The 25681-nt window shown below is 47.5% G+C and overlaps 1 protein-coding gene across 8 annotated transcripts in view; it reads right to left on the reverse strand.

The window, feature by feature from the left end:
• The window catches only part of RGS6 (regulator of G protein signaling 6), a 589735-nt gene that overhangs the window by 115634 nt on the left and 448420 nt on the right, over window positions 1-25681 (reverse strand). For all 8 annotated transcript variants that reach the window (XM_079914441.1, XM_079914443.1, XM_079914442.1 and 5 more), the window contains exons 4-5: window positions 3642-3692; window positions 555-661 (exon numbers count right to left, since the gene is read on the reverse strand). In XM_079914441.1, the coding sequence (XP_079770567.1) occupies window positions 555-661; window positions 3642-3692 (158 nt within the window). The remainder of the gene's footprint in view (window positions 1-554; window positions 662-3641; window positions 3693-25681) is intronic.

Consider the following 25681-nt stretch of genomic DNA (forward strand, 5'->3'; position numbering starts at 1 on the left):
CTGAAGAACTCCACTCCTAAACCCTTAGGTTAGATCTTGACACAACCCCTTATCCTCTGCTCCAATTCACTGTGGGACAGGATCTGAGGAGTGGGAATGGCTGGGAAGTGTTAATAGGTAGTGAATAGAAACTTCACACCAGGAAGGCAGCATGATATAGTAGAAACATCAAGGACTCTGCTACCAGGCTGACCTAGGTTCAAATCAAGGCTGTCCCCTGGATTTACTCAATGCCCTGTTAATTCTCCAAGTACCTCAGTTTTGCCAACTGTAAAATGGGAGACACTAATCCCCCCAAAGTTTGTTCTTCAGAATAACTGAGGAGATAATGTGTAAAGCACACAGTGAATAGTAGGTTCTCCATGAGGGATTTTTACTACTATGCGGGTAGGGCAACAAATGGCCCAGACAAAAGTTCGCTTGGTTGTCCCAGTGCTGGGACAGTATTTAAGGGTTGCTCCCTTAAATACTGTCAGTTTTTTAGGTAGTTCTAATCTGAGATCAGACAATGATGAGCAGAAAAGTTTCTTCAGGAGGACAAGCTGCATCCCTACCTGGAAACGATAAAAGGTGCCATCGTCCTTCATGGTGAGAACGTGGTCCGAGATTGGGAAGACGTAGCCCTGGGCAGCCACGAGGCTTCCCAAGTGTATTGCTTCAACTTCAGGGACAGGGCAGAAGACAGAGAAGTAATTAGGAAGCTGTCAGAATGCAGGGCTACTTAGCTGAAATGTAATTGGGGCGGGGTGGGGGGAGCAGAAAGGCAACCGGAAGTCAACTATCATCACCCCCAGATCACTGCATGATTGGCTGATTGATAGCTTCCGATAGGGCTGCACTGGGCCGGGGGGGGGGAGATGTCAATGGTTGGGGAGGGCCACATGTGTCTGGATCCCCTGGGTCCCAGCTCTGACATTGTTAATGTCCCTAAAGCTTCCAGAAGAAAGTCCACCTTCCCAGTTAAGACCATGGGCTTTGGTGTGGATAAGCCTGTATTTAATTAAATGAGATGCTTCACATAAAGTGCTTAGCAGTCTGGTGCAGGGTAAGTGCTCAGTAAGTGCTGGCAGCCCTGATTCATATTTTTAGTTTCATCCTTTCTTTTTTTTTAAGTCACCACCAGCAACGAGCACGCAGCCCATAGAGTCTTCGGACTCACACTGCATTTCCGGACATGACAGTCCCGCCAGCGATGAGGAGTGTGTTACCCTTCTTTTACGGACATAGAGGGAAAGCTCAGTATCTTAGAGAATTGGAGGATGGGCAGGCAGTGCAGTGGGCAGTAGCCCAGGGAGGCCAACCTAATAGAAATACTTATATTTTTGCCACAATCAACCGTTGTTTTGTTACTTTAGCACCAGCCATAAATAGATTCACGTAAATGGTTACAAATTTCTATTTACTCTGAGCAGAGCTAAGAAAAAAGAAATCTAAATGGTTCTATCATACATGATAATCTTGCACAAATATAAAAGTACTCTAACTGATAAAAACTAATTTTTGGCTGTAGAAATTATTTGACACACTCAGGGAGACTCTAGGAATTATTAATTTCATAAGCTCTGAAGTTTTCAAAGTGACTTGTATTGGTTTTATTTGCAAACTCTTCAAGAGTCTTAGCAAATAATGAAACCTCAGTTGTGGATCAGGCAATGTAATTTTAAGAGCTGGCTCCAGAAGGCTGTTCCGTGACGACTGTGCTACAACTTTCAAGAGGTCGTATATAATCCAGCCATTTTGCATATTTAGAACCTGCTCTTCTCCTCTGGAAGGAGCGTACACTTGTAACTGGGAGAATCAGAATGAATGGAATTGTATTTTACTTGCTTAGTGGTGACCAGTTGGCTTTTGAAGTCTATATGCTTCAAGAACCATGGGTCCAGCAGAAAAGGGAAGTGTCATCACCTGCAACTGCTCCTTCTCCAGGGAAGGAAGAGTACAATCCAGTAAGAAGGGGACTTTCATGTCACCAATCTAGGAGCTAGAAGTCTCACTTCATTCTTCAAAAGGCTTTCGCTTGGAGATGTGGCAGATGGGAAGGAAGAAGAGGTGTTGGATACCCACCTTCCCAGGGCTTTTGTTTGCCTCATTTCTGCTGGTGAATTGTTCTTAACTTCTCCTGCTCATCTACTTCTCAGAAGCCCAGACAGGTCCCAACACCTTCATGTCCTCCCAAGGGCATCAAAGTATAATAGACCGTCATAGATAAGACTCTTATCATTCGGGACCTTTCACAGAAGCTTCTCGTACCAGCACCAGTGGATTCCTGAAGCCTGTTCTACCACTAGGGGGTTCAGGGTTCTCTGAATATACCATTACTGCTGCTACTATCACCACTGATGATAACGATAAAATACTTGTCAGAAATAGGATGACTGTTTTAGAAGGGCAAAGAAAACAGTGCTCTTGGAAGAGAAGAGACCACCACGAAGAAGGGTGACTCGACATACATGTAAATGAACTGGTAGAGACTTACTCAGTCCAGTTTTCACAAGTGGACCATCAGAAGTCCAGGCTGTGTAAGGCAAACACGTAGGGTAGTTGATTTGGTTTTTTTTCCTTAAAAGGATTAGCATTCATAGTTTCCCCCTGAGGATTAAGAACTTGACTAGAATTAAGAATTTCCACTACTCATGAAAGTGGCCATTAATCATGATGGGGAAAAAGGCTAGTGTTCCGTTCATGACCTGCTTTTCTGGCACTCAGATTTCTGGCGCCTATGTTTAATTGAACTCTATGTAAGTTGTATTGTTTCATAGTCAATAGTCTATTAGGAGCATCAGATTAAAATATAGGAATGACCGAGCTGACATACTGACCCCGGCAAGGAATCACAGCTGAAGGTCAGACACCTAGAATGGGCACTTGAAAAAAATCTTTAAAAAGCATAGCAATTGAAGGGCATTCAATTTGAGGCAAATAGGTCTAATCCCCAAGAACATCAGAATACATTAGTGATGTCTGTAAATATGACCTTCAGGCAGCAAGAATACTGAGTTAAGATGGGGAGTACATAATAAATTCAGAAAAGTTTTCTCATCTAGAATTTTCATTTTACTCTGGAACCCTGCATTTTCTAATTCTGCTATGAAAATAAATTTTACTGCTTATTTGCTGGTGGGAGGACAGATTTGGAAACGTTTTACTGGCCAGGGTTTGCTGTTGCTTTCCTGGTGAGGTAATTGCATTGCACAATTAAAGTTGAAAAAAAAAATCATTCCTTCACTTCTTGCAGAAGCAGAGAACAGAAGGAGTCTTAGCAAATAATTAAACCTCTTAATTGTGGATCAGGCAATCTAATTTTAAGAGCTGGCTCTAGAAGGCTGTTCCGTGACGACTGTGCTACAACTTATCTTTATTTGCTATGGCTAACCAGAGTCCATCTCATTTCCCATGTTATTGTATGGGCCTCTCTGGCATTCTAAATAGTTGCTCATTTCCTCCGAGGGTGATTTAAATTTAAAGATAGGAATTCAGTGGAGAAAATAAATTAATTCTATTTGTAAATAGAGGGATTCTACATCTTGGAATTCACGTGTATAAGCCCAGTTCTCAGGAGGGCAGGAGAATCTGGTTTGCAATTTGGTTGTGGGTTGGTCACTAATATCATGGGGGTAAAGTCAGGGTCAAGGGTCAGGTACCTGGGTCCTCAATGGAGAGGTTCTTCATAAGCCACTGCACAATGTCAGTACCTGCAAGGATAAAGCAATGTCAACTGAAGACCTCATGGATGTTTAACTCTGTGCCAGAAGAAACATGGTTACCCAAGAGACTCCTAATTCCAATTAGCACACACCTGGAGAGCTAGGTAATACTGACACTTTTGCAACCTAACCAACCCATTCCATCCATTAGTATGCTTCTGTGGTCACAGTCCCATTATTTCCCCCCCAAAGTCCACTTCTGATGACTCAGGATGGTCTTGTATCCACATTTCCCTAGGGCGCTTCTGGAGGGGCCTTCCTGAGAATACATATTTTGATGACAGGTTAGAGGAAGTCTTATCACGCCTGGCCCCAGACCATTTCCTGAGGGAGGAGGCTCCTTTTATCTCACTATCCTCAACTGACGAGGCCTGCCCAACACAGATGACCTCACAGGTTCCTGAAAAAAATCTCTAATTTCCTCTGGCCTGGGCTCATCCGGAATGAATAAGCCCCTGTGTCTGTGGGAGAAACTTCTATCTGTTCACCAGAATCTCTCTCCTCTATCCCCTGGGCCACAGCTAGATTACATTTCTAGACTCTCCTGCAGCTGGGTATGCACTGAGTTCTGACAATGGAATGTGAGTGGAAACGCCATAAGCAATTTCCAGACTCAGGCCATAAAACTCCTGTGTGACCCTCCACACGCCACACCATTCATCTCCATCTGCTGGCTGAATGGAGAGAACTCCAGGGGCCATGGGGAGGGCAGAGCCATGTGTGGAAGGAGCCTGGGATCCTGAACAGACATGAAGATTGAGGCCCATTTGGGTGACCTGATTGAAAAATAAACTTGGTCATGTTGAGCCCCGGATATTTGAGGGTTATCTGTTTTGGCATCTAGTAATGCCTTAACTAACATAAAATCTTAAGAATCAGAAGGGACTTTTAAAGCTTATCTACTCCAACCCTAGCCAATACACAAGCCCCATCCACGACACCCTGGACAAGAGGTGCTGTAATTTCCATTTGGAAAAACCCTAGTGCCTGGAAGCTCACAAATTTCCTGTTGGCCAACCTGTCCCAGTTAAATCATCGATTTCTCTCAACAGAAATTTGCCCTTCTCTGAATTCCTCTCTTTGGTCTTAGTTTTGCCCCCTGATGACAGAAAAACGAACTCAGACCTCTCACTCTGTGAGACAATCCTTCAACTATTTGGACAGTCCGTCCAACGTATTATCAATGTTCTCCTTGAGTTTCCTCCCCTCCAGGTGAAACATGCCTGGATTCCTCAGCTGTTTCTTCTGATGACATGATCTGGGGTCCCTCCTCATTTTGTTCACAATTCTCAGAATATATTTGCTTTTGTTTGCCTCCCTTTAAATGTGGCACCTAGAACCAGTGTTCTTAGGCCAGTGCAGTTCATGTGTGGGTAGAGGAGCCCAATTTTCTGGGAGGTTCTGAACTTCTGTGCAATCTACCTTTGTCACCCCAAAATCTCACTTTAAACCAGTTCAGATCTTCGAAGGTGGCTTTGTCACCTCAGGATGAAACGTTTGATGGAAAACAGCCTGAAAAGGGCAGCATTTCTAGATATCCGAGTCTTCTCATGGGTCTGAGGCATGGCGTGAGGGAGAGGGAGTGCCAGAAGCTCTCCTGGGATGGACTCCCAGCGAAAACACTGGAAACCCCAGCAGAGGGGTTGAACGAGTATTGCCCTTTTTCCAGGATTAAAATTGCTCAGAAATTTGACTGGGGTTCAGAAGTGACACCAGTACAGGCCTGAGTACCTAGACATTTTGTTTCTCTCTGGCTCTCTGGAAGGTGAATGAACCCCGCACAGTAGACTGTCCTGCCCTTTCTGTGCTGTCCCCAATCCCAGGACTAGCCTCCACTGACATGGCCCTGCAAGTTCCCTGCATTTCAACCTCAAAAGCAAGACTTCTAAGCATTTCCCCACTCCTTCTCCCAGATGGCATCTATGAACTAAACTTTGGATCAAAAACACTCCTTTTCATTCACATTCTTAGAGAGAAAAGGAGAGTATGTTTCCGTGTGTGTGTGTGTGTGTGTGTGTGTGTGTGTGTGTGTCCACTTCCTCCAAATTATACAAGTTCAACATTTGTCCTAGGAAATGAAGAACAAAGCAGAAATCAAATACAAACTGTAATCCCAAGTTGGGGGTTGGGGGGAGAGACTCTAACCTGTTTTTCCCTCAAAAGAAAAACAGTCCTTTTTTTTGTGGGTTGCCTAGAAACGGAGAGGTTTCCAGCATCAGCAACAGCTCTCCCCCGGGCAAGAGGATTATCTTTCTGCTGAGCTTGCTGCACCATTATTTATCACCTGCCAAGATTGATTAGTCACCCTGGGACAATGACAGCCCTTCCTTTCCCCTGTTAATTACTGTCATCATTAATATCCATGTCACTAATTAGTATTCATTCACATTGAAACTCCTTCCTTGCTATCATATCCGCTCCCCCCTCCACCTCACCCCAGCCTTCGGTACCATTGTCTGGGTTTCTACCCCCTTTGGCTTTCTGCACTCATGTCCGGCCTAATTGTTCTTCCCAGTCCCCCAGGCTCCAGTTTGCATTCACAGAGCCGAAGATCACATGTAAGCATTTTTTTGGTAAAGAAGTGAAAGTCACAGAAGCTCCTGGCCTTCTCCCCTAGCACTGCGGGAACCACAGACCTGGGTTTCCTGTCGCTGGTGTAGCCACCATGACAGTCACTGTCTCATCTGGGGACGCGTGTAACCGTCCTCAGGCCCTAGTGGGGCTGGGCTGCTGCCCTTGGCTGTCCAGGCCACTGTCTTCAGTCTGTAGCAGCACCCACGCCACCGCCATCCCTGACACGCATGGGCACTGCTTGGGGGACCTGAGCACACACAACGATGTCTGGGGCTGTGGACAGTCTCATTCTCGTGGGCGTGGGGTATTTTAGGCTTCATTGGACTAATCCAGGAAGGGCCAGCCTCAGCCTTGTGAGCAGGCAGTAAACCGTTGCAGGTTCAGCCTCAGGAACAAGTAAGGAAGGGAAATCTGTCATAATATTATGTCCTTTATAAGACCTACAATTATTACACTGTAGAACCAGGCAAGAATAGTCCAAATAACAATCAGGAGAAAACTTTTTTTTTTTTTTGTGGCACGCGGGCCTCTCACTGTTGTGGCCTCTCCCGTTGTGGAGCACAGGTTCTGGACGCGCAGGCTCAGCGGCCATGGCTCATGGGCCCAGCTGCTCCGCGGCATCTGGGATCTTCCCGGACCCGGGCACGAACCCGTGTCCCCTGCATCGGCAGGCAGACTCTCAACCACTGCGCCACCAGGGAAGCCCAGGAGAAAACATTTTTATTCTTCTCTTTTCTCTTTCCTTTCTTCCTTCTTTCCTCCTTCTCCCAATCATTCTTTCCTTCTTATTCTAATAAGAATTTGCAGCAGACTTTTTTTTTCTGTTCTATCTAAAACTGATTGTTGTCTTTTGTTACTACTATTGGATTCTGGTTCTTATCTTTGCCAAGCTGCCCTGCCTGCCAAGGACTTAAAGCCAGTATAGAAACATTAAGAACAAGTGCATGATAGCTGCTCTTTATTCCCAAAGATCCCAAAACATTTGGCTGAAAGTTTTCTTTTTGAGGCTAATTTATCAACATTTATACTAGGAATATCCATGAAATACACCAGAGGGCACCTGAAACACTTCTTCACAACCTGCATGGATGGTTAATATAGTTCAGTGTATATTTATTATATGCAGGTATGCTTTATGTTTCTGTATGTGTTGTAAGCCCGTATTTCAATGACGTCTTATATATGTATATAATTATGTTTATTGGCAGGGCCTTTGGACACAACTTGGGGATTCAATACATAAATTATGGCTCATCCATACAACAAATATTTATTGAACACCTACCGTATTAAATGAAAAAGCATATTGAGAACAGTGTATATCGTAAAATGACATTTTTACAATAGAAAATATATATTTATATTTGTATATAGATATATACAAATGTGGAGGAGAAAAGTTCTGGAAGTATATTTATTTATTTATTTGTTTTATTTATTTATTTCTGGCTGCATTGGGTCTTTGTTGCTGTGTGTGGGCTTTCTCTAGTTGTGGTGAACGGGGGCTACTCTTCGTTGCAGTCTGCGGGCTTCTCATTATGGTAGCTTCTCTTGTTGCGGAGCACGGGCTCTAGGTGCGCGGGCTTCAGTAATTGTGGCTCATGGGTCCTAGAGCACAGGATCAGTAATTGTGGCGCATGGGCTTAGTTGCTCCGCGGCATGTGGGATCTTCCCGGACCAGGGCTCGAACCCATGTCCCTTGCATGGGCAGGCGGATTCTTAACCACTGTGCCACCAGGGAAGCCCTGGAAGTATATTTAAACTGTTAAATTTAGGTTATCTTGGGGAGAGGCGAGGGTCAAATTATGGGAAATTTCTGTTCTTTACATTTCCTTATTATTTGGAGTTCATAGAACATTCATATATTACTTTTGCACTGAGAAAAATCCTTTTGTGTTAAGGAGCAGAGAGGGAAGAATTGGCCTCTGAGCCTGAAGTGGTGCGAACGTGGAGAGTCAGGGCTACGGACCCAAGTAGAGAGGGTATATGGAGCACAGCCTTCTGCTGCCCCAGGCCCTGTGCTCTCGCTCCACTCTGGGGAAAGGGCAGAGGGATGAAGGCAGGACTCGCAAAGCTGTCTTCCCTCCTGAGGAGTACAGAGCAGGCGGCTTGGTCATGGGCCTCAAACTGGTCACCGTCTGGCCATCTGGCTGGCTCTGAGCCTCGGAGTGGCCTTCTGTAGACTCTAATAGGGCTGTTCACCACAGTCCTGGACAAAGGGTGACCCCCAGCACCGCTCCCTGGGGTTTGCTTACTTGTTTACTTGGGTAGAGTGAGACTCAGTGACCTCTTCCCAAGTTGTATTAACTCTAGATCAATATAAACTGGATTTGAGTAAGCTGGTAAGATCTTCTGAGATTTTAGAAAGTTCTTTCCGGCTTGGGGGAGACCCTTACTATAAAAGTGTTCTATTCTGGGCTTGGCTTCTGGCGTTTTAAGCTCCCCTAAAGAATGAGGGATACCTGGATCTTCTTTTGAAATAAGTCAAAACCCAAGCAGATCCTACTATGAAACCCTTCCTTCATTTTCCCCAAAGTTTTGTATCAATCTGAGCCCAAATTAGATTATGCAAACTTGACAAAAGATGGCTTCCAGTCACCTGCAAATTTCAAGTTACCTGCAACTTCGTAGCTTATATATCATGGTTCTGGTAACTGAAGCAATTGATAACTTACTCATCAGTCCTTCCCACTGGAGAAAGACACTTCCACTTGAGTAAACTATTTTTCTGGAGTTCAACCAAGGATAAGACAGTTCCTGGGCTTCCCTGGTGGCGCAGTGGTTGGGAGTCCGCCTGCCGATGCAGGGGACACGGGTTCGTGCCCCGGTCTGGGAGGGTCCTGTGTGCCGCGGAGCGGCTGGGCCCGTGAGCCGTGGCCGCTGGGCCTGTGTGTCTGGAGCCTGTGCTCCGCGGCGGGGGAGGCCACGGCGGTGAGAGGCCTGCGTACCTCAAAAAAAAAAAAAGACAGTTCCTGCCGTGAGCGAGCTCACAGTACTCCTTAGGCAAGGTTACGACTCTGTCCTCCATTGGATGTTCACGTATCTGCCAAGGTCTCTGCTGCACCTGTGAGTAGAGCGGGTAGCTTTGTGCCACCTCACCACGCATGCAGGTGCCACGTGCAGGCCAAAGCCCGCCAAGAAGGATGACATTCCCCAGTGCCCACTGTGCACCAGGCCACAGCTGGACACTTAACCCTGTTGTCACACAGCATCTTGGCAATAACTATGTAAAATATAATAACTCTTATACCTGTTTTAAAGATTAGGCCCAGAGAGGCCCCAGGTCACATGCTAGTACCTAATAGAGCCAATCTTGGAATACAGGCAATCTCATGTGAAATATTATTTCCACTACACCATTCTGCCCCCCTTATCTCTGAATAACTTTCCTAGTACATAGAAGAATAATTGGAAAAGTCATCTTCTGTACTCTATTTCTTCCTTGAAGTACAGACACTAATTTAGTGATAATAATAATTATTACTGTCAGCTATTGAGCTAATAATTTATTGAGCACTTTCTATATTCCAGCCTTGGAATGATTCTACTATAATAATTATATGGTGTAAATAGATTATTATCTCCATTTTGCAGATGAATTGAAGGACACCCTAAGTAGGGAAGTTTTTAACAACTTTAGACCATTCTTTTATGACTTTGTTAAAAAACAATAAAAAATGCACAATTAGCTAGCAGAGAAAGCTTGTGAGCAAATGTTCAACTGGGTTTTGGGGGGGGCGGACACAACGAATAGCTGGCAGTAGATAGAAGGAAATACAGGCGGCAGAACTAGCGTGATAAAAAGTCTAGTGGCATTTTTTGAGAGGTATTGTTTGGCAATGGGCTTGAGTTTTTCCAAGGAAAATGGTGACAAATGTAACAGATATACACTTGCTTCCCAAGCATATGAAGCAATAAAGCACATTGTTTATAAAGTCAGGCAGATAGGAGCTCAACTCATGGTATGCCATTTCCAAGTTGTGTGATCCTGGGCAGGTCCTTTAATTACCACCCACCCCAATCTCCATTTTCATGGGTCACCCGGGGGAAATCCCACCTACTTCCAGGATAAAACAAGGTCATGTATACAAAACTCTCTCCAAAAGCCTGGCCCATGGTTTTGCTGAAATGGCCTGTTTATTATTAGGTAACCTACCTGCTCTGTGCCCTCATTTCCTCATATGAAAATGAGGACAGTAATAAAAGGACCTGCTGCTGAGGCTCTGGGGTTAAAGGAGATGCTGTATGCGCAATGCCAGCACAGCTCCTGGAACGTAGTAAGCAAAACACACATGAGCTACGGAGAGAGTCTGTGTTTTACATTCATATTGGAGCCAAGTGTCTCACCAAGTCATCGGCGTGGCTCAGAGAAGCAGCAGCAACTTGAACTTGTCATTTGCCTGCTTCTTCATTTTAGGCCTTAGAGAATCTCAAATGTCTTCTGATGCTTTTAGGAAGGGATCTGCTGATGGACAGCTTGTTGGACAGAAGGAGAAACAAAGGAGGCAGTTGCAGCAGGCAAACTTTAGGAGGCTGACAGGGCCTCGTGGAGGGGGTGGGACCCCCGCCTGACAGCTTTTGCGGCTTTGCTCCTCTGGAGGACATTTTCCAGGAAGCGAGCACCTTCTCTTGGAGCACTTATCTGGGTTTGGAACTAGACATCTACAGCGTGATGATTTGGTCAGTGTCTGCTTCCCTCTCTGTATCAGTTTCCTGGGACTGCCTAACAAAGTGCCACAAACTGAGCAGCTTAAACCACAGAAATTTATCTTCTCACAGTTCTGGAGACAGGAAGACCAAGATCCGGGTGTGGGCAGAGCTGGTTCCCCTGAGGGCTGTGAGGGAGTTGTCTCAGCCTCTCCCCTCACTTCTGATGCTTTGCTGACAGTCTTTGGTGTGCCTTGTCTTGTAGAAGCATTACCCCCATCTCTGCCTTCACCTTCACGTGGCGTTATCCCTGTATGTATGCCTCTGTGTCTAATTTCTCCTTTTTATAAGGGCATAGTGGATCATGGCCCACCCTAAACTAGTTTATCGTAACTAATTACACATGCAACAACCTTGTATCCAAATAAGGTCACATTCGGAGGTATCAGAGGTTAGGACCACAACATATAAATTTTGGGGATGACACAATTCAACCCATAACTATAGTTCTGAGAGAGCAGGACTCTGTTATACTGTTTATCTCTGGCACCAAGCAAAGACCTGGCATGAAGCTGGGGTTTCATAAACGCTCATTGATCAATAGTTATATTCAAGTGGGCATCACATAATACATATCCATTCATATGCACATAGTCATTACATTTAAAATTTTTTTCTCCATTTTTTATGGCCCATGGAAACGTCATCACAGACCAGCACCAACCTTGGTTGGGCCTTTTGCAACTACTGCTTTAAAGGAAAGGTTCAGGGTTTTCCACCCATTGACACTTTCTTTCAAAAACCACATCTCTCCTTGTAAAAAGAAGTCTCAACAAATGAATGCCTTAAAAAATATAAGGCAGGGCTTCCCTGGTGGCGCAGTGGTTGAGAGTCCGCCTGCCGATGCAGGGGACACGGGTTCGTGCCCCGGTCCGGGAAGATCCCACATGCCGCGGAGCGTCTGGGCCCGTGAGCCATGGCGGCTGAGCCTGCGCGTCCGGAGCCTGTGCTCCGCAACGGGAGAGGCCACAGCAGCGAGAGGCCCGCGTACCGCAAAAAAAAAAAAAAAAAAAAAAAAAAAAAAAATATATATATATATATATATATATATATAAGGCAAATATATAAACAACAAGGATTCACTGCATAGTACAGGGAATTATATTCAATATCTTATAATAAACTTTAATGGAAAAGAATTTTAAAAGAATATATATATATATATGAATCACTTTGCTGTATGCCTGAAATTAACACAATATTGTAAATCAACTATACTTCCAAAAAACAAAACAAAACAAAACCCATTAGGCAGCAATCTGAACTGCCTCCTCCCCGTTCAACCCTGGCTGGCACCTAAAGAGGACAACGAGTAGAAGGAGAGGTGAAGTCTTCAACTCTCTTCTCGAGGCAGAAAGACCTGGTGCCCCTTCCTCCTCTCACCTGTCCTTGCTGTTGGCCTCACTGGCTCCCAGGCTGCAGAGTTCAAACTGCCTGCGACTGGCTTTGATCCAGCCTGTGATTCTCCCTTCTAAATCGGAGGCTTTTGTGTCAGTCTGACTCAAACAGTTTGGAACAATTAAATCCAGACACACAAGACTGTCATTTTGAACCCAGTGATACCCAAGCATCACTGCCTTATCCTGTCCTAAAGCAGGGCAGGCCGGGCCCACCTCCCTGGGGTCTTCTTCCAGGCCAGGCACATCGGCTTGCCGGCCTCCGCGGGCACGTGGCAACTGCGCCCCTCAGCGACTCACAGCGTACACAGCAGGAAAGACAGCCAGCCCGGCGGACCGGAACCCCCTGGTGGACTTTCTTCCGCCAGCCACCACCCCCCCCCCCCCCCCCCCCCCCCCCCCCCCCCGCTCAGACGGCACTTTCCCGCTTCCCCGCACATTATAAAAAATAATAGGGGGCAGGAGACTGGGCGAGGTTATTACCAACTCATAAATCAACTGGGAGGCTCTGAGTGTTGTGGCAAGGTGTCTGGGACGGGCTCCCCCGGTTTGTTATCTCACTCGGGCTCCCACGATTGATTCATAACCTCATAACCCTCCCGCGTCCGAATCCCAAGTCTTCTATCTAATTGTCAGCAGCCAAGTACATGATTTGCAAGAGGATGCAGGCAGCGGCAGACGTGAGGGTGGAGGAGAGATTAGTTTTGTCAATCAAAAGCGTCCAGCGCCGGGAGGAGCACACCCGGGATTTAGCTTATTAAAGGGGAGGTCGGATACGGCTACGCAGATGGGCCTCACGCAGGGAGATGGCGAGTCTCGGCCACTGTGGGTGTAGCCTCTGCTCCCGGCGGGTGGCTGCTCCCATGACCGCCTCGCGCTCAATCCAAAGGCAGAAATGAAAACCAAATAAGCAGATTTGCAGCTTCTGGGGAGAAGTGAGCGAATGCCAGGTGTCCTGAGCCTTTCCAGGAGGGCTGGAAGGTGTCGGGGCTTTACTGCCTTCCAGTGTTGTCTAACGGCCATCTCATTTGTGCACATTTGAACCTGAAATGTGGTTTGTGAACATTTGTATTTAAATTCATCTGAGGGGTTAAGGCTTTCTTGAGGGGAGTAGGAGAGGGAGCCTTTGTGACGCCCAGGTCTGCAGGCTGCAGTCACTTTACCTGGAATCTGACCCATCTAACCGCACTGTTAGGGAATAATGCTGACACACTTCCCCAGCGTGCTTTAAGGCTTAAGTCTGCAGAGCGTGCTGGACACCTGCCACCACCTTGGGACGGGCAAGGTGTGCATAGCAGGCAGTGCGAGCAGGCCAGGTTTCAAGCGGAGTCTGGGACACACAGGTGCTTGGACAAAGACTTGATTGGTGTTGCACTCATGCCAGCTCCGGTACCCTGGAGCTCTGGCTTCATGGAACACACTCGGCTTTTGTAAACAGACCTGGGTTCAAATCCCGCCCGGCTCTGCAACTTGCTAGTTCATCACCTTGGACGAGTTACTCAACCACCTTGAGCCCCAGTTTACCCACTTGCAAAATGGGTCGATCACAGAATCTACCTCAGACTGTGTTATGAGTATTTAAATAAGGAAATGGAGGTGGGCACTTAGCGTAGTCCTGGGTACCGACTGGGCACAATGCTCAATGGCCATTTTGGTTCCTTTCCACTTATAGGTGATGCACACCTCTATCAGCCCAGAGTGGAATGTGGCCTGGGACTGATCTCTTGAGCAGAGAGCCTCAAGTAGGAATCAAGTCTTTCTCCCGGCTCTTCCCTGGGCCTGTGCTGCAGGCCTAGACTAGACAGTTCAGAGCTGGCTCTAGCTTCGATCTCTCAAGCTTCTCTGTTTCATTGAGATGAATGAACCCATCCTTTTAAAAATTGGTCTGGGACCTTCTCTATCAGTAGGGGATCTACTCCCAGTTCAATTTCCAGTTCCTGAGGCAAAACGTCAGAAGAACCCCAAGGAACCCCAACATCTCTCCTTCTCCATCCCAGCTACAGCCAAGCCCTTAGCCTGGCATCTCCCACAGGAGTGGCCACGAGGCAAGCAGCCTGTGTCTGAATCCAGGTTTCCCCTCCCGCCAGCTCTGTGACCTTGGGGATGTGCCTTACTCTTGCTAAGCTTCAGTTTCTCTAAGATATGATAAAAGCACAGTCTGAGAGTGTGGGCATGGGATAATTCCTGTAAAAAGTTCAGCCCTGTGTCCTTCAGTGCAGAGCACATGACCAGCATGTGCTGGCTTTATCATCATCATTATTATTATTGCCATTACTACTGACTGGACCACTTTCATTCATTTATCTGCAGTGATGATTAAGACGGCTCTGTCCTTAAACAAAAAAGGGCACTGGCAGGCTGCAAGGGCTAGACTGGAGTGTTTGTGGGATGCTTTGGGCCACAGAAAGAGCATGTAATTCCAGCCCACCCAGTGTCGGGAGAAGGTTCACAGAGAAGGAGGTGCTTAGGATCAGTGAGAAACAGAAGATTGAGGAGGAAAGCACTGGATGTAGGGCCAAGAACAAAGCCATCCAAAGCAACCACACCAATGGCATCATGTGACAGCTAACATTTATTGCAGACTGGAACAGCAAGTCGCTGTGAAAGGGAAAAGAGTCCTAGAAGGGCAAAAGTCACAGCACGCTCCGGCGTCACTTAGGTGCAAAGCACTGAGCCAGTCACCAGGGGCTGAGAGTCAAGCATGAATCAGAAAAAGAATCAGGCTTAAAAGCTACAGGGAGATGACGTCAGAGCTGCCGGGGAATGAGCTCATGCCTTCCTGGCGTCAGGATGCTCGCCTTTCCCCCCATCCCTCCCTCAACCCGGGCCTCATGGCCACTGCCAGAAGTGCTGTGGTCCCTTCCTGCAGTTGGCCTTGGGAGGTGATGTAACTGCTTGGTCAGCCTGCATCCCCTACACCTCTGCTGCTGGCTACCGTCCCGGATCCCTGCTCAGCTGCCTTCAGCGAGGCGCCCCAAACCCAGAGGGGCTCATGTGCAGGACACCACCACTGTTTCCCCTCCCTGTCGTCCTTCAGGGGAGGGCGCGGCCTTGGGCTTCTCTGGGGCCTGCTGCCATCTTGCCTTCAAGGACACCTCCCCCTTGACCCCCACTCCCAGCAACGGCCTTGAGTCCTTGGGACTTGGCTGTCTGAAGGGGTGGACGTTGAGGACCACAAAACAGAAGCAGTGGCAGGAGAGACAGGAGCCGGTCAGAGGCCTGTGTGTCCTGACCTTGCTGAGGGCGGGGGCGGGACCCGGAAAACAAGTCATCAGTAGGAAACGGGGGCACAGCCCACGGGGGAGCAGGTGGCAGCCAAGCCACACCACCCGCCTTCCCTGCCGCACTCTCTCCTCCTGAAATCCCTAACTCCTTTTCTGTCTCCGGCATTTAGGTAAGAAAAAACAGTGCAATAGTGAAGACAAAATGGGGTGACGGAGAGAGGGGACTGGGGGCTGTGAAGACAGGGAGGTGAGTGAGGTGACATTTACACGGAGGCCTGAGCAGCAGGAAGGATGCAGCGGTGCATCTGGAGGAACAGCAGTGACGTGGGAACCTGCAGAAGGAAGGCACGGGCGCCTGGAAGGGAGATGGGAGACGGAGGGGTCGCACCCTCTGGAAGCCTCTGGAGGGCTGGAGCAGGGGAGGGTTTTGTGTGTTTTTAAATGATCTCTTTGGCTGCTGGGTGGAAAAGGGATTGCAGAGGGCCAAGAGAAGCAGGAGACCAGCCAGCAGCTGTTTTCGGTGGGTGAGAACTCTAATGCTGGCTGGGCTCTGTGGTGGCAGCGAGACGGAGAGGAGCAAACGGGTCCCGGGTCTGTCTCAGAGGCAGGGCTCCTGGTCCCCTCTAATGCACGGGACACGGAGTGTGAGAACAAGAGGAGTCTGGCTTGACTTCCGGCTTCTAGCTTGACTAATTGGATGCAGGGGGAGCTCAGCCTACCTGAGATGGGGAAGCAGGTTGGGGAGGAAACATGGGTTCATTATTGGCCGTGTTCTGTCTGAGACAGACGTATACTGTAGCCATCCAAGAGGAGATGTCAAGTCTGCCAGTGGACATAGGAGGCTGGGTTTTCGGGGAGAGAGCAGGCTGGAGATAGTATTTGGGTGTCACTGGTGTGTAGGAACGTCCCTTAAGCAGCGAGGCTGGGTGAGGTCACCCAAGGAGAACATGTTGACTGAGAAAAGAGAGCAGCATTGGAGCCAAGCCCTGGGCCTGGCAATGGCCCAGCTGGCAGGGGACCCAAGCCTGCCCTCCCTCACTCGGGAATGCCTTCCGTTACCCTGAACGCCTGGGCTTCTCTCTTCTGTGACTTATCCTGCGATCCATTCCCCTTCCTTGGGATACAGCAAGAAAAATGAGCTCAAACCCTGGACCTTCCGCCAGGCCCTCTCGGAACCTGCCCTTCGAGCAACCTCCCTTTCTTGCTCACGTCAGGGAAAAATTGACACTTACCACCATGTACAGCACCTGACAGCTCTGCCCAGCGCCCAAGCCAAAGAGACAGCTAAGGGTTTCTGTGCTCTCTTCTGATTTATAACAAGTTTAAACTCGTTTTCTGGCTTTTCTGTCACTACGTTCCCTGAAAGCACCTTGTGGGACTGTGGAGCTGGCCCGTGGCCGAGCACTGCTGGGTGAACACAGCCTGGGAGTGACTTCAAGCTCCAGATCCCACCCGGGTTAGAGGCTCTGGGGTGGAATGTCGTCTTTCTAACGTGCAAGCCTCATTTCATTCGCATCAACTCCAGACCAAGAGAAGCTGGCTTTTGTTCAGAGAACGTGTTGAGAATGTTTCAAATGGAGAAACCCTGTAACTAGGAAAAGGACAGACTAAATATAAAACCCATCATGAGTTTATGCTTTCTAGACCCATTTCTTCATCATCGCCCCCGCCCCGAGTGCCGGCTTCTTCCAAAATGGATTAGACTTGAGGCAGTGAATACTTAATGATATTGCTAGAATTAATAAAGAGAATATAAGATTCACACAACGAATGGGAGAGAGCCATATGAAGAATGCCAGGGAAGGACGGCTGCTCTAAGTGATCAGAGAATTTAGTTTATGGTTCCTGGAAATAATAAAACAGTAAAAGATAGCGCTCTCATTTCTTGGCCTGTCTCTCCATTAGCACATACAGGGTCCTTAAAGAGAGAGACCCCGTCCCCTCAGCTGTGCCTCCCTGACTCACTGCAGATTTTCAAGGAAGACCTGATGACTATAGTTAAGAATGGGGGCCACAATCAGTGATTTTCATTTTGGTCTCATCACTGTGCTGCTTTTTCTTCCAGACGTTGGTTTTGCTGGAGCTGGTTACTCCTCAGGGTGGCTTCTGAATCTTGATAGTAAAACAGGCCAGATCTTTGGGATGGAAAGTTAGCTTGCTGCTTGCTATTGCAGATCATTGACACGTATGTTAAAGAAGAGGGGTCAACACATGCCCCACTGTAAGTTATTCAGGACTAGAACTTGGTATGTCAGTAGCCCATTCCTGCCCACCCTGATTCTCCAGGTGGTATGACAGTCAAATATGGTCAAACCTTTGGAAGAATGTTAAAAGCCCAGATCAATGTTGAGGTTTGTACGGCTCAGCGTGCAGGCAGAACTAAAGGCTGGTGTCTGATCAGATAACACGATAAAAACACTGTCCGTTTTACTAAAATATTTTCTCAGCAAAGGTCCTATTCATGCCATTGGGAGGGTAGTAGATTGAGAGACTCAGACTTGGAGTTTATTTATTTATTTTTTGACTTGGAGTTTATTAAGGAGTGAGTTGGGAATAGTTTCGAGGGATTGGGATTAGGTTCAGATGCACATTTTAGTAAAAAAAAAATAACAGCAGGGGCTTCCCTGGTGGCGCAGTGGTTGAGAGTCCGCCTGCCGATGCAGGGGACACAGGTTCATGCCCCGGTCTGGGAGGATCCCACATGCTGCGGAGCGGCTGGGCCCGTGAGCCATGGCTGCTGAGCCTGTGCGTCCGGAGCCTGTGCTCCGCAATGGGAGAGGCCACAACAGTGAGAGGCCCACGTACCGCAAAAAAAAAAAAAAAAAAATAACAGTGGCTTAAACAAGATAGAAGTATATTTGGTAAAAGAAGTCTGGAGGTGGCTCCATGGGGTCCTCAGGAATCCATACTTTAATGTTTCTCTTCCATTTTCCAAGTGCTGCACTTTCACCCCGAAGGTCACCTTATGGTTCAAAATGTCTGCTGAAGCACCAGCCATCATGTCCCAGCTTCAGGCAGGAGGAAGAAGGAGAAGCAGAAGAGCTAAAGAATGCCTTTCCCAGGTGAGAAGCATATGAAGCGTATTTTCCGGAAGTTCCATATTCTATTCACATACTGTGACACACACAGTAACGGCTCCCCAAAGATGTCCATGTCCTCATACCCGGAACTGTGAGTATCTACGTTACATGGCACAAAGGACTTTGCAGGTAAGATTAAATTAAGGTCCTCAAGATGGAGAGATTAGCCTGGATTATCCAGGTGGGACCAATGTAATCACAAGGCGGTTTATGAGAGAGAGATAGGAGTGTCAGGGAGAGAAGGAGTAGTGAGGACAGAAGCAGAGGTGTGTGTGGGCTCCCACACGCGTGTGTATTCGAAGGAGCTCATGGGGAGGGGTGGAGGAAGAGAGAGGGGATGGGGTGGGGAGAGCGCTAGTTAGCTGCTGGCTTTGAAAACAGACGAAAGGACCACATGTCAAGGAATGCAGGCAACCTCTAGAAGCCAGAAAGGACAAGGAAACGGATTCTTCCCTAGAGGCTCAGAAGGAACATAGTTCTTCCAGGACCTTTACTCCTCTAAGGCCCGTTTCAGACTTTGGACCTCCAGCTCTGCAAGATAATACATTTGTATTGTATTGTTTTAAGCTGCTAAATTTGGAATTTGTTGTAGCTGCAACAGGACACGTATACTCACATGACTCAGACACCAGAATTCAGTCACTTGACCACACCTGGCTACAAGGAACTCTGGGAAATAATCTTATTGTGAGTCACAGGGTGCTTAGCCAAAAGTGGGGCAGTGTTACTGATGCGGAAAGGAAAAGTAGATGCTGGGGTCGGCACGGCAGACTGCCAGGCGGGGCTGTTACGCAAACGCAAGGCTCTCCAGTTAGCATAGCAGAAAAGTATTCTCCTCAAAACAGAACTGAATCCATAGTGAGGAAACATACCTAAGACGGTAGCATAAACAGCTTTAAAAGTATCGTGGCAACTGATTTAAAAGAGGATTCAAGTCATTCTTTAGGTAGAACATTCTCTCTAACGCCTATTTCAGCTGCAAGTTCCTAATCAGATATGCCTGAGTCCCGCTGTGAAGTCTGTAGTCTAAAACAGGGGTTTGAATTTGAGAGAAGCAACTCAGTTATCAGTAAGACTCTTGGTCTCCAAAATTTCTCTTGATAAAGTCAGACTGTAAGCAATTATAGCTTGAAATCTACCTTCTCTCTTTGTCCTAGCTAAATGCAAGGGCTGACACAGAAATTATAGATAGAACAACAAAAAAAGTACTTATAAAAAAATACCTGGTACGTCACAGATGTTCAGCGGATTTTAATGACCAAAGGAGTAAATGAGCAAGTGAATAAACCTAGGAATTTGACGGATTTCAGTACGGTTTCATCCATTCATTCTATGTCCTAGGATTAAGTTAACTGCTGGGTGCAAAGCCCAGTAAGATCTTCCTATGATCAAGGAGCTCACAGCATCAGGGGAAGATGGACCAGTAAACCAACAACCGTACTTCAGTGCACTGAGTGCTATGACAGATACATTTGCAGGAACTGGGAACATGGATGAGGGAAACTACATCAGACCTGGCTGCCAGGAGCATTTTGCTGGAGGAGATGTTGCTTGAGCTGAATCTTGGAGGACAAGTTGGAATTAGCTAGTAAGTGGGGGGACTGCATTCCAGGATGAGAGAACAACATAATCAAAGCCACAGAATCATGGCGAACAATATCAGCAAACATTTATATAGTGTTTACTCTGTGCCAGGCATGGTTCCAAGCACTGTATATATGTTAACTCATTTATATGCACAGCAGCCTGATGAAGCAGGTACTGTCATTATCCCATTTTACAGATGAAGAAAGTGAGGCAGAGAGAGGGTAGGTACTTGCCTGAGGTCACGTGGTCTGTAAAGTTAGGATTTGAACCCAGGCACTTTGGCTCCAGAGACATTGCTTAGAGTCAATCAGTTGGCGTGGTTCCGGCTTTTCAAGCCAGAACTTAAAAGTTATAGGAGACCATTTAAGGATGAGCTTCCTCTAAATCCTACTTAAGATTCTCTCTTGCCGAAAAGACATTTATAGTTAGGCTTTTCTCGGTTCCCTGCACTACCCTTACCAAACTATAAGAAATATAGTGGCTAGTCCCCAGGCTGCCTAGGAGAGGGAAGTAATTTCTAGTTTCAACCTATGATCTGTTCACAGGCAAGGCAATTAGGACAGGTCACACAGAAAACAGGCAGAATGTGGCAAATTATTGGCATTACAGGAAACCTCTTTATCATATCTGACTTAATCTCAACCTTATAAACACCTCTTGCCAGTCTAGCTATGTGTGGTGAATTGGCAGGTACAAAGTTAAAGAAAAGAACGAGACAATCACTTATTATTATTACTGGCTGCACCGCATAGCTTACGGGATCTTAGTTCACCGACTGGAGATCGAACGTGGCCCCCGGCAGTGAAAGCACTGCCCTAACCACTGGACCGCCAGGGGATTCTGAAGACAATCACTTGTATTTCTAAGACTTCCATTCCCCAGATGCAGATGAGCTGGAGTGGAATGATGATCATTCTGACTGGGATGGGGAATGACACTCCCTTTCCAGAGTAACCCACTGGCTGCCATTAGTTGCAATTGTAGAATATGGCTAAATATTTCTTCCTTTTCAAGTGGTTACGCCTGGAAGCATGGTTCTGAGGTCACAGAAATTTTGTTAAAATAAACAACAACCCAAAACCCAGCAAAGGGAGCACATAGCTTATTTACCAGGATTACAGCTCTCACTCACCCACCCTCTCTGGAAGCAGAGGTGCTTTAACCAGAGTGAGATGGATACCTTTCTCCTGTTTTGCCCACCTGGAGAAGCTGGGAGGGACAGGAGCAAAGACAATGTGGGATCCTCAGGGATGTATTATGAGTTACTATACAAAGGAAAGAATAGTGTTTTCTGACGTGGACTAAAAATTATAAATAGATCTGGTTAAGGCAAATGATGCCAGGCCTTCCTTACCCTTGGATGTCTTATTTTCTCCACTATTTTTTCTCTTATGTACCACGGCCATGATCCCAGATCATAGCTGCCTATTTCTTGAGATACGTCTTCCCTCAGAAAGGTGAGAGGTCAGGGACGAGGCTGTCTCCCTCTCATTAAATGACAACTCTCATGCCCTTGGACCATGTAGAGCTCTACAGAGCCTGCCACGGATGAAGACTGGAAAACAGGACCTGAGACAAGGCAACTGGAAAAGGCCCATCAACATGGCCCAGAAGAGGCTCTGGGGAGGAAATTCCTCTGTCCCTTATATCCCTGGCTCCTGAGTCAAAGTCTGCCAGGGGCACATCTGGTTGGCAGAGCCTGGAACACATCATATGTCCTGGCTGTACCGAGAGCTGGGCAAGAGAATGTCTAATATTTTCCGCTTCTGTAGTTGGGAGTGGTCTTTGCCCCCAATGACACTCATTATTTGGGAATTTCCTAATCAAAGCAAGACATTAAGATGTTGGATAGACAAAACGAATGACAAACATCCTTTATTCTTCCTCCTCTTAAACACAGAATGGGAAAATCCCAAGGCCAAGACCAGGGTGAGGTCTTAAGGGGAGGAAAGCAGAGATTTCCTGGACCACCACCAGCATAAAAGGAGAAAAGGTGGCCCAACTGGGATCACCACTGGAGAACAAGGCAGGCATTTGACTAGAGAGCCCCGCCCTGCCCACTGCCTCACCGTGCGAATCACTCAGGGACCTAGAAGTGGTGGCAGGAAGTTTGGAAAGCAGTTGGATGGATTCAAAGAGCTAACATCTGGTAGGGAGAAAGATAAATACAAAGATCTTTACAATACCATGAGAAATGTCATAGTAGGAGCACTAGACTGCAGAGAGATTAATCTGGATCAAAGAGAAGTAAATTTTCGGACCCCAAAATAATTTGGGGCAAGAGATTCTTAATAAGTAGGGTCAAATATTTTTTTTTCTTTTGCAGTACGCGGGCCTCTCACTGTTGTGGCCTCTCCTGTTGCGGAGCACAGGCTCTGGACACGCAGGCTCAGCGGCCATGGCTCATGGGCCCAGCCGCTCCGCGGCATGTGGGATCTTCCCAGACTGGGGCGCGAACCTGCGTCCCCTGCATCGGCAGGCAGACTCTCAACCACTGTGCCACCAGGGAAGCCCAGGGTCAAATATTTTAATCCAAGTAGCTTGACCCTCTTAAGAGCCAAATGAATTACAAAGGCTACAGGTGCCAATAGCTGAGTCAGTCCTCCACAACATGACCTCAGCTACCTCGGTAGTTTTGTCTACTTCAGCCCATGACTAGACATGCTGCTCAACACATCTGGGGTTTCCCGCCTCCAGGCCTTTGTTCCCGTGGCTCTCTCCACTTGGAATGCCCAGTGCCCACCTCCGAGAGAGGACATCAAGGGAGATTTATCCAATGACCATCATTTCCACGAAAGACCCTACCCCACAGAACCTTCTCCAGATTTGGGGTTGTCCCACAGGACATACGAACACTGTCACATGTGAGTCTCTCTTGTAATGATTACATCTGAAAGGTTTGGTCATGGCTCAACACAGAACAGGACGTTCACCTAGGATGCAAAGTCAGAAGAGAGCCCCAGGATTGCTAAGGCCAATTTCAAGAACAAACCAGGCCCCAGGGAGAGCTGAGAATGTTCAGTGGGGGGGCCCTCCTTGATCATCCACTGCTTACAACATGCTATGAGGGCCTGGGAGAGACCAAACCCTGCCAGAGTTCTCATAGAAACACCATCGTTCCAGGGTGAGGTGGAGCCTTCCAGAGATAAGTTCCCCCAGCTGTCCATCCATCCATCCATCCATCCATCCATCCATCCATCCATCCTTCCATACAACAAACCCACAAATATGTACTAGATTACCTCTAGCTTGCGCTGTCAGAAATGTTGATACCAGCTAATTCCCCCTCATCCTTAGTCAGTGGGTAAAACCCAAGCGCCACTGGAGCCCCATTATTTCTCAGTTCATCTCCATGTTGCTTTGAGCTACCTCTTCCCTTAATTTGTCCCTGACCCATTCCCCATGCCCACATCTGGAACCTCTGTTCTCTGGCTCCATTGGTGAAAAAAGTTCCCGCGGGGCCTTCACCTATGCGCAGAAGGATCCGTCTACCTCCTGGTCTACACTGACCCTCCCCCTGCTGTTGTTTCCAGCGCGCTTTGTTCTTGTGCCACACACCACCCCCCGGCACCACCACCGAATTTGGGCCTAGGAGGGAAAGTAGGCATCATCTTGCCCATCATGATATTTCTCCTTTTTCCATGTAAAAATTCCTGATTATTTGAGGTTTATATATTCTAACAGTTTCCTCTCTACTCCTCCAGCCTATCGTCTCTTTATTTTTGTTAACTTCTCATTCATGGAAGACTTTGGCACCTGGATCACAATCTTGTTTTCCACCCTAAATCCTGCCACTCTCCTTGGTGACATCATTATCTATGTGTGGGACCCACTGACTATATGTCAGCTTCTCACTTCCCCGTCCTCTACTCCAGTGATCTTCAAGTTCAAATCATCTTACTCTTCCCGTTTGTAAGTTGCACAGAGATTCCATGTGGAGCCACAACTGAGTATGGTGACCAGGATTCTGTTCCAGAGCCCTAGAATTTAGAAAGTACTTTATCATGATTTTTAAAGGTTGTGCAAATACTTAAACATCTTTTTTCTCTTAGGAAATAGCATCTTCCTCAAACACATTCCAACCTCCAGCCAAGTGGGAGAAGTCCTATTTTTAACAGGTAATGTTCAGGACTCTTAGCAGGACCTACAGAAGGCCAAGCCTATACCCCCAGCCTCTCCCTGCCCACCCCTGGGCCTTTGCCCATGCTGGTCCATTGCTTACGGCACTTGGCCTCTGTATCTCCAACACTGCCTTCCGGGCCCAGCTCAGATGTTACTGCCCACCCCTGACTCCATGTGGTCCCACAGCCCATACACGTGCATCCCTATCAAACTGCTTGTCACACAGCATTGCTGTTGCCTGTCCAGCTATCTGTTCCTCTCACTATACATAAGCCATCTTCAGAAATGCACTGTTTTATCCATTTCTAAATCATCAGTGCCAAGCTCAGTGCCCACCACATGGTAGCCACTCGATAAACATTTGTGGAACAAATGAGCCTTTAAAACCCATAAAGTCCAAATGCTGGCGAACACAGATCTGACGCCCCTCCTCAGCGTCTTCCCCTGGTACTAACACAGTAGAACGGACTCGCGACCTTCCCCACCTCTCACTCCTACAGTCCTCGCATGTCTCAGCTGAGGGCTGCTCCATCCTTAGAGCCGCTTAGGCCCCAAATTTCAGAGTGATCCTTGAATTCTCTCTTCCTCTCACATTCCACATCCGATCAGTCAGGAAATCCATTCAGGCCGACCTTCCAAACTTAGAATATGGCCTGAAATCTAGCGTTTCTCAGCACCTCCACTGTTGCCACCTAGGACTGAGCCTCTGTTTCCTGCCTGATTCCTAACTGGTCTCTCCGCTTCCATCCTTGATTTCCCATGGTGGCTCTCCACATGGCGAAAAAGTGAAGCTTTAAAAATGTCAGTCGGGGGCTTCCCTGGTGGCGCAGTGGTTGAGAGTCCGCCTGCCGATGCAGGGGACACGGGTTCGTGCCCCGGTCCGGGAAGATCCCACATGCCGCGGAGCGGCTGGGCCCGTGAGCCATGGCTGCTGAGCCTGTGCGTCCGGAGCCTGTGCTCCGCAACGGGAGGGGCCGCAACAGTAAGAGGCCCGCGTGCCGCAAAAAAAAAAAAAAAAAAAAAAAAGTCAGGACAGATCTGCTCAAAACCCTAAAACGGCCAAAGTCCTCACAATGGCCGACAAGACAACATGATCTGACACCCCTACTCAGCGTCCTCCCCCAGGTACCAACAGGGCGGACTTACATCTTTGCTCAGATGGCACCTTCTCCTTGAGGCTTCTCTGACCACGCTGGTAATACAGCAAACTGCCCTAACCCTGCTCTCCTGATTCCCTTTCCCTGTTTTACCTTTTAAACTTTCAGAAGCATGTGTCCCCTTTTGCA

This window comes from Stenella coeruleoalba (assembly GCF_951394435.1).
Source record: "Stenella coeruleoalba genome assembly, chromosome: 2".
NCBI lineage: Eukaryota > Metazoa > Chordata > Mammalia > Artiodactyla > Delphinidae > Stenella > Stenella coeruleoalba.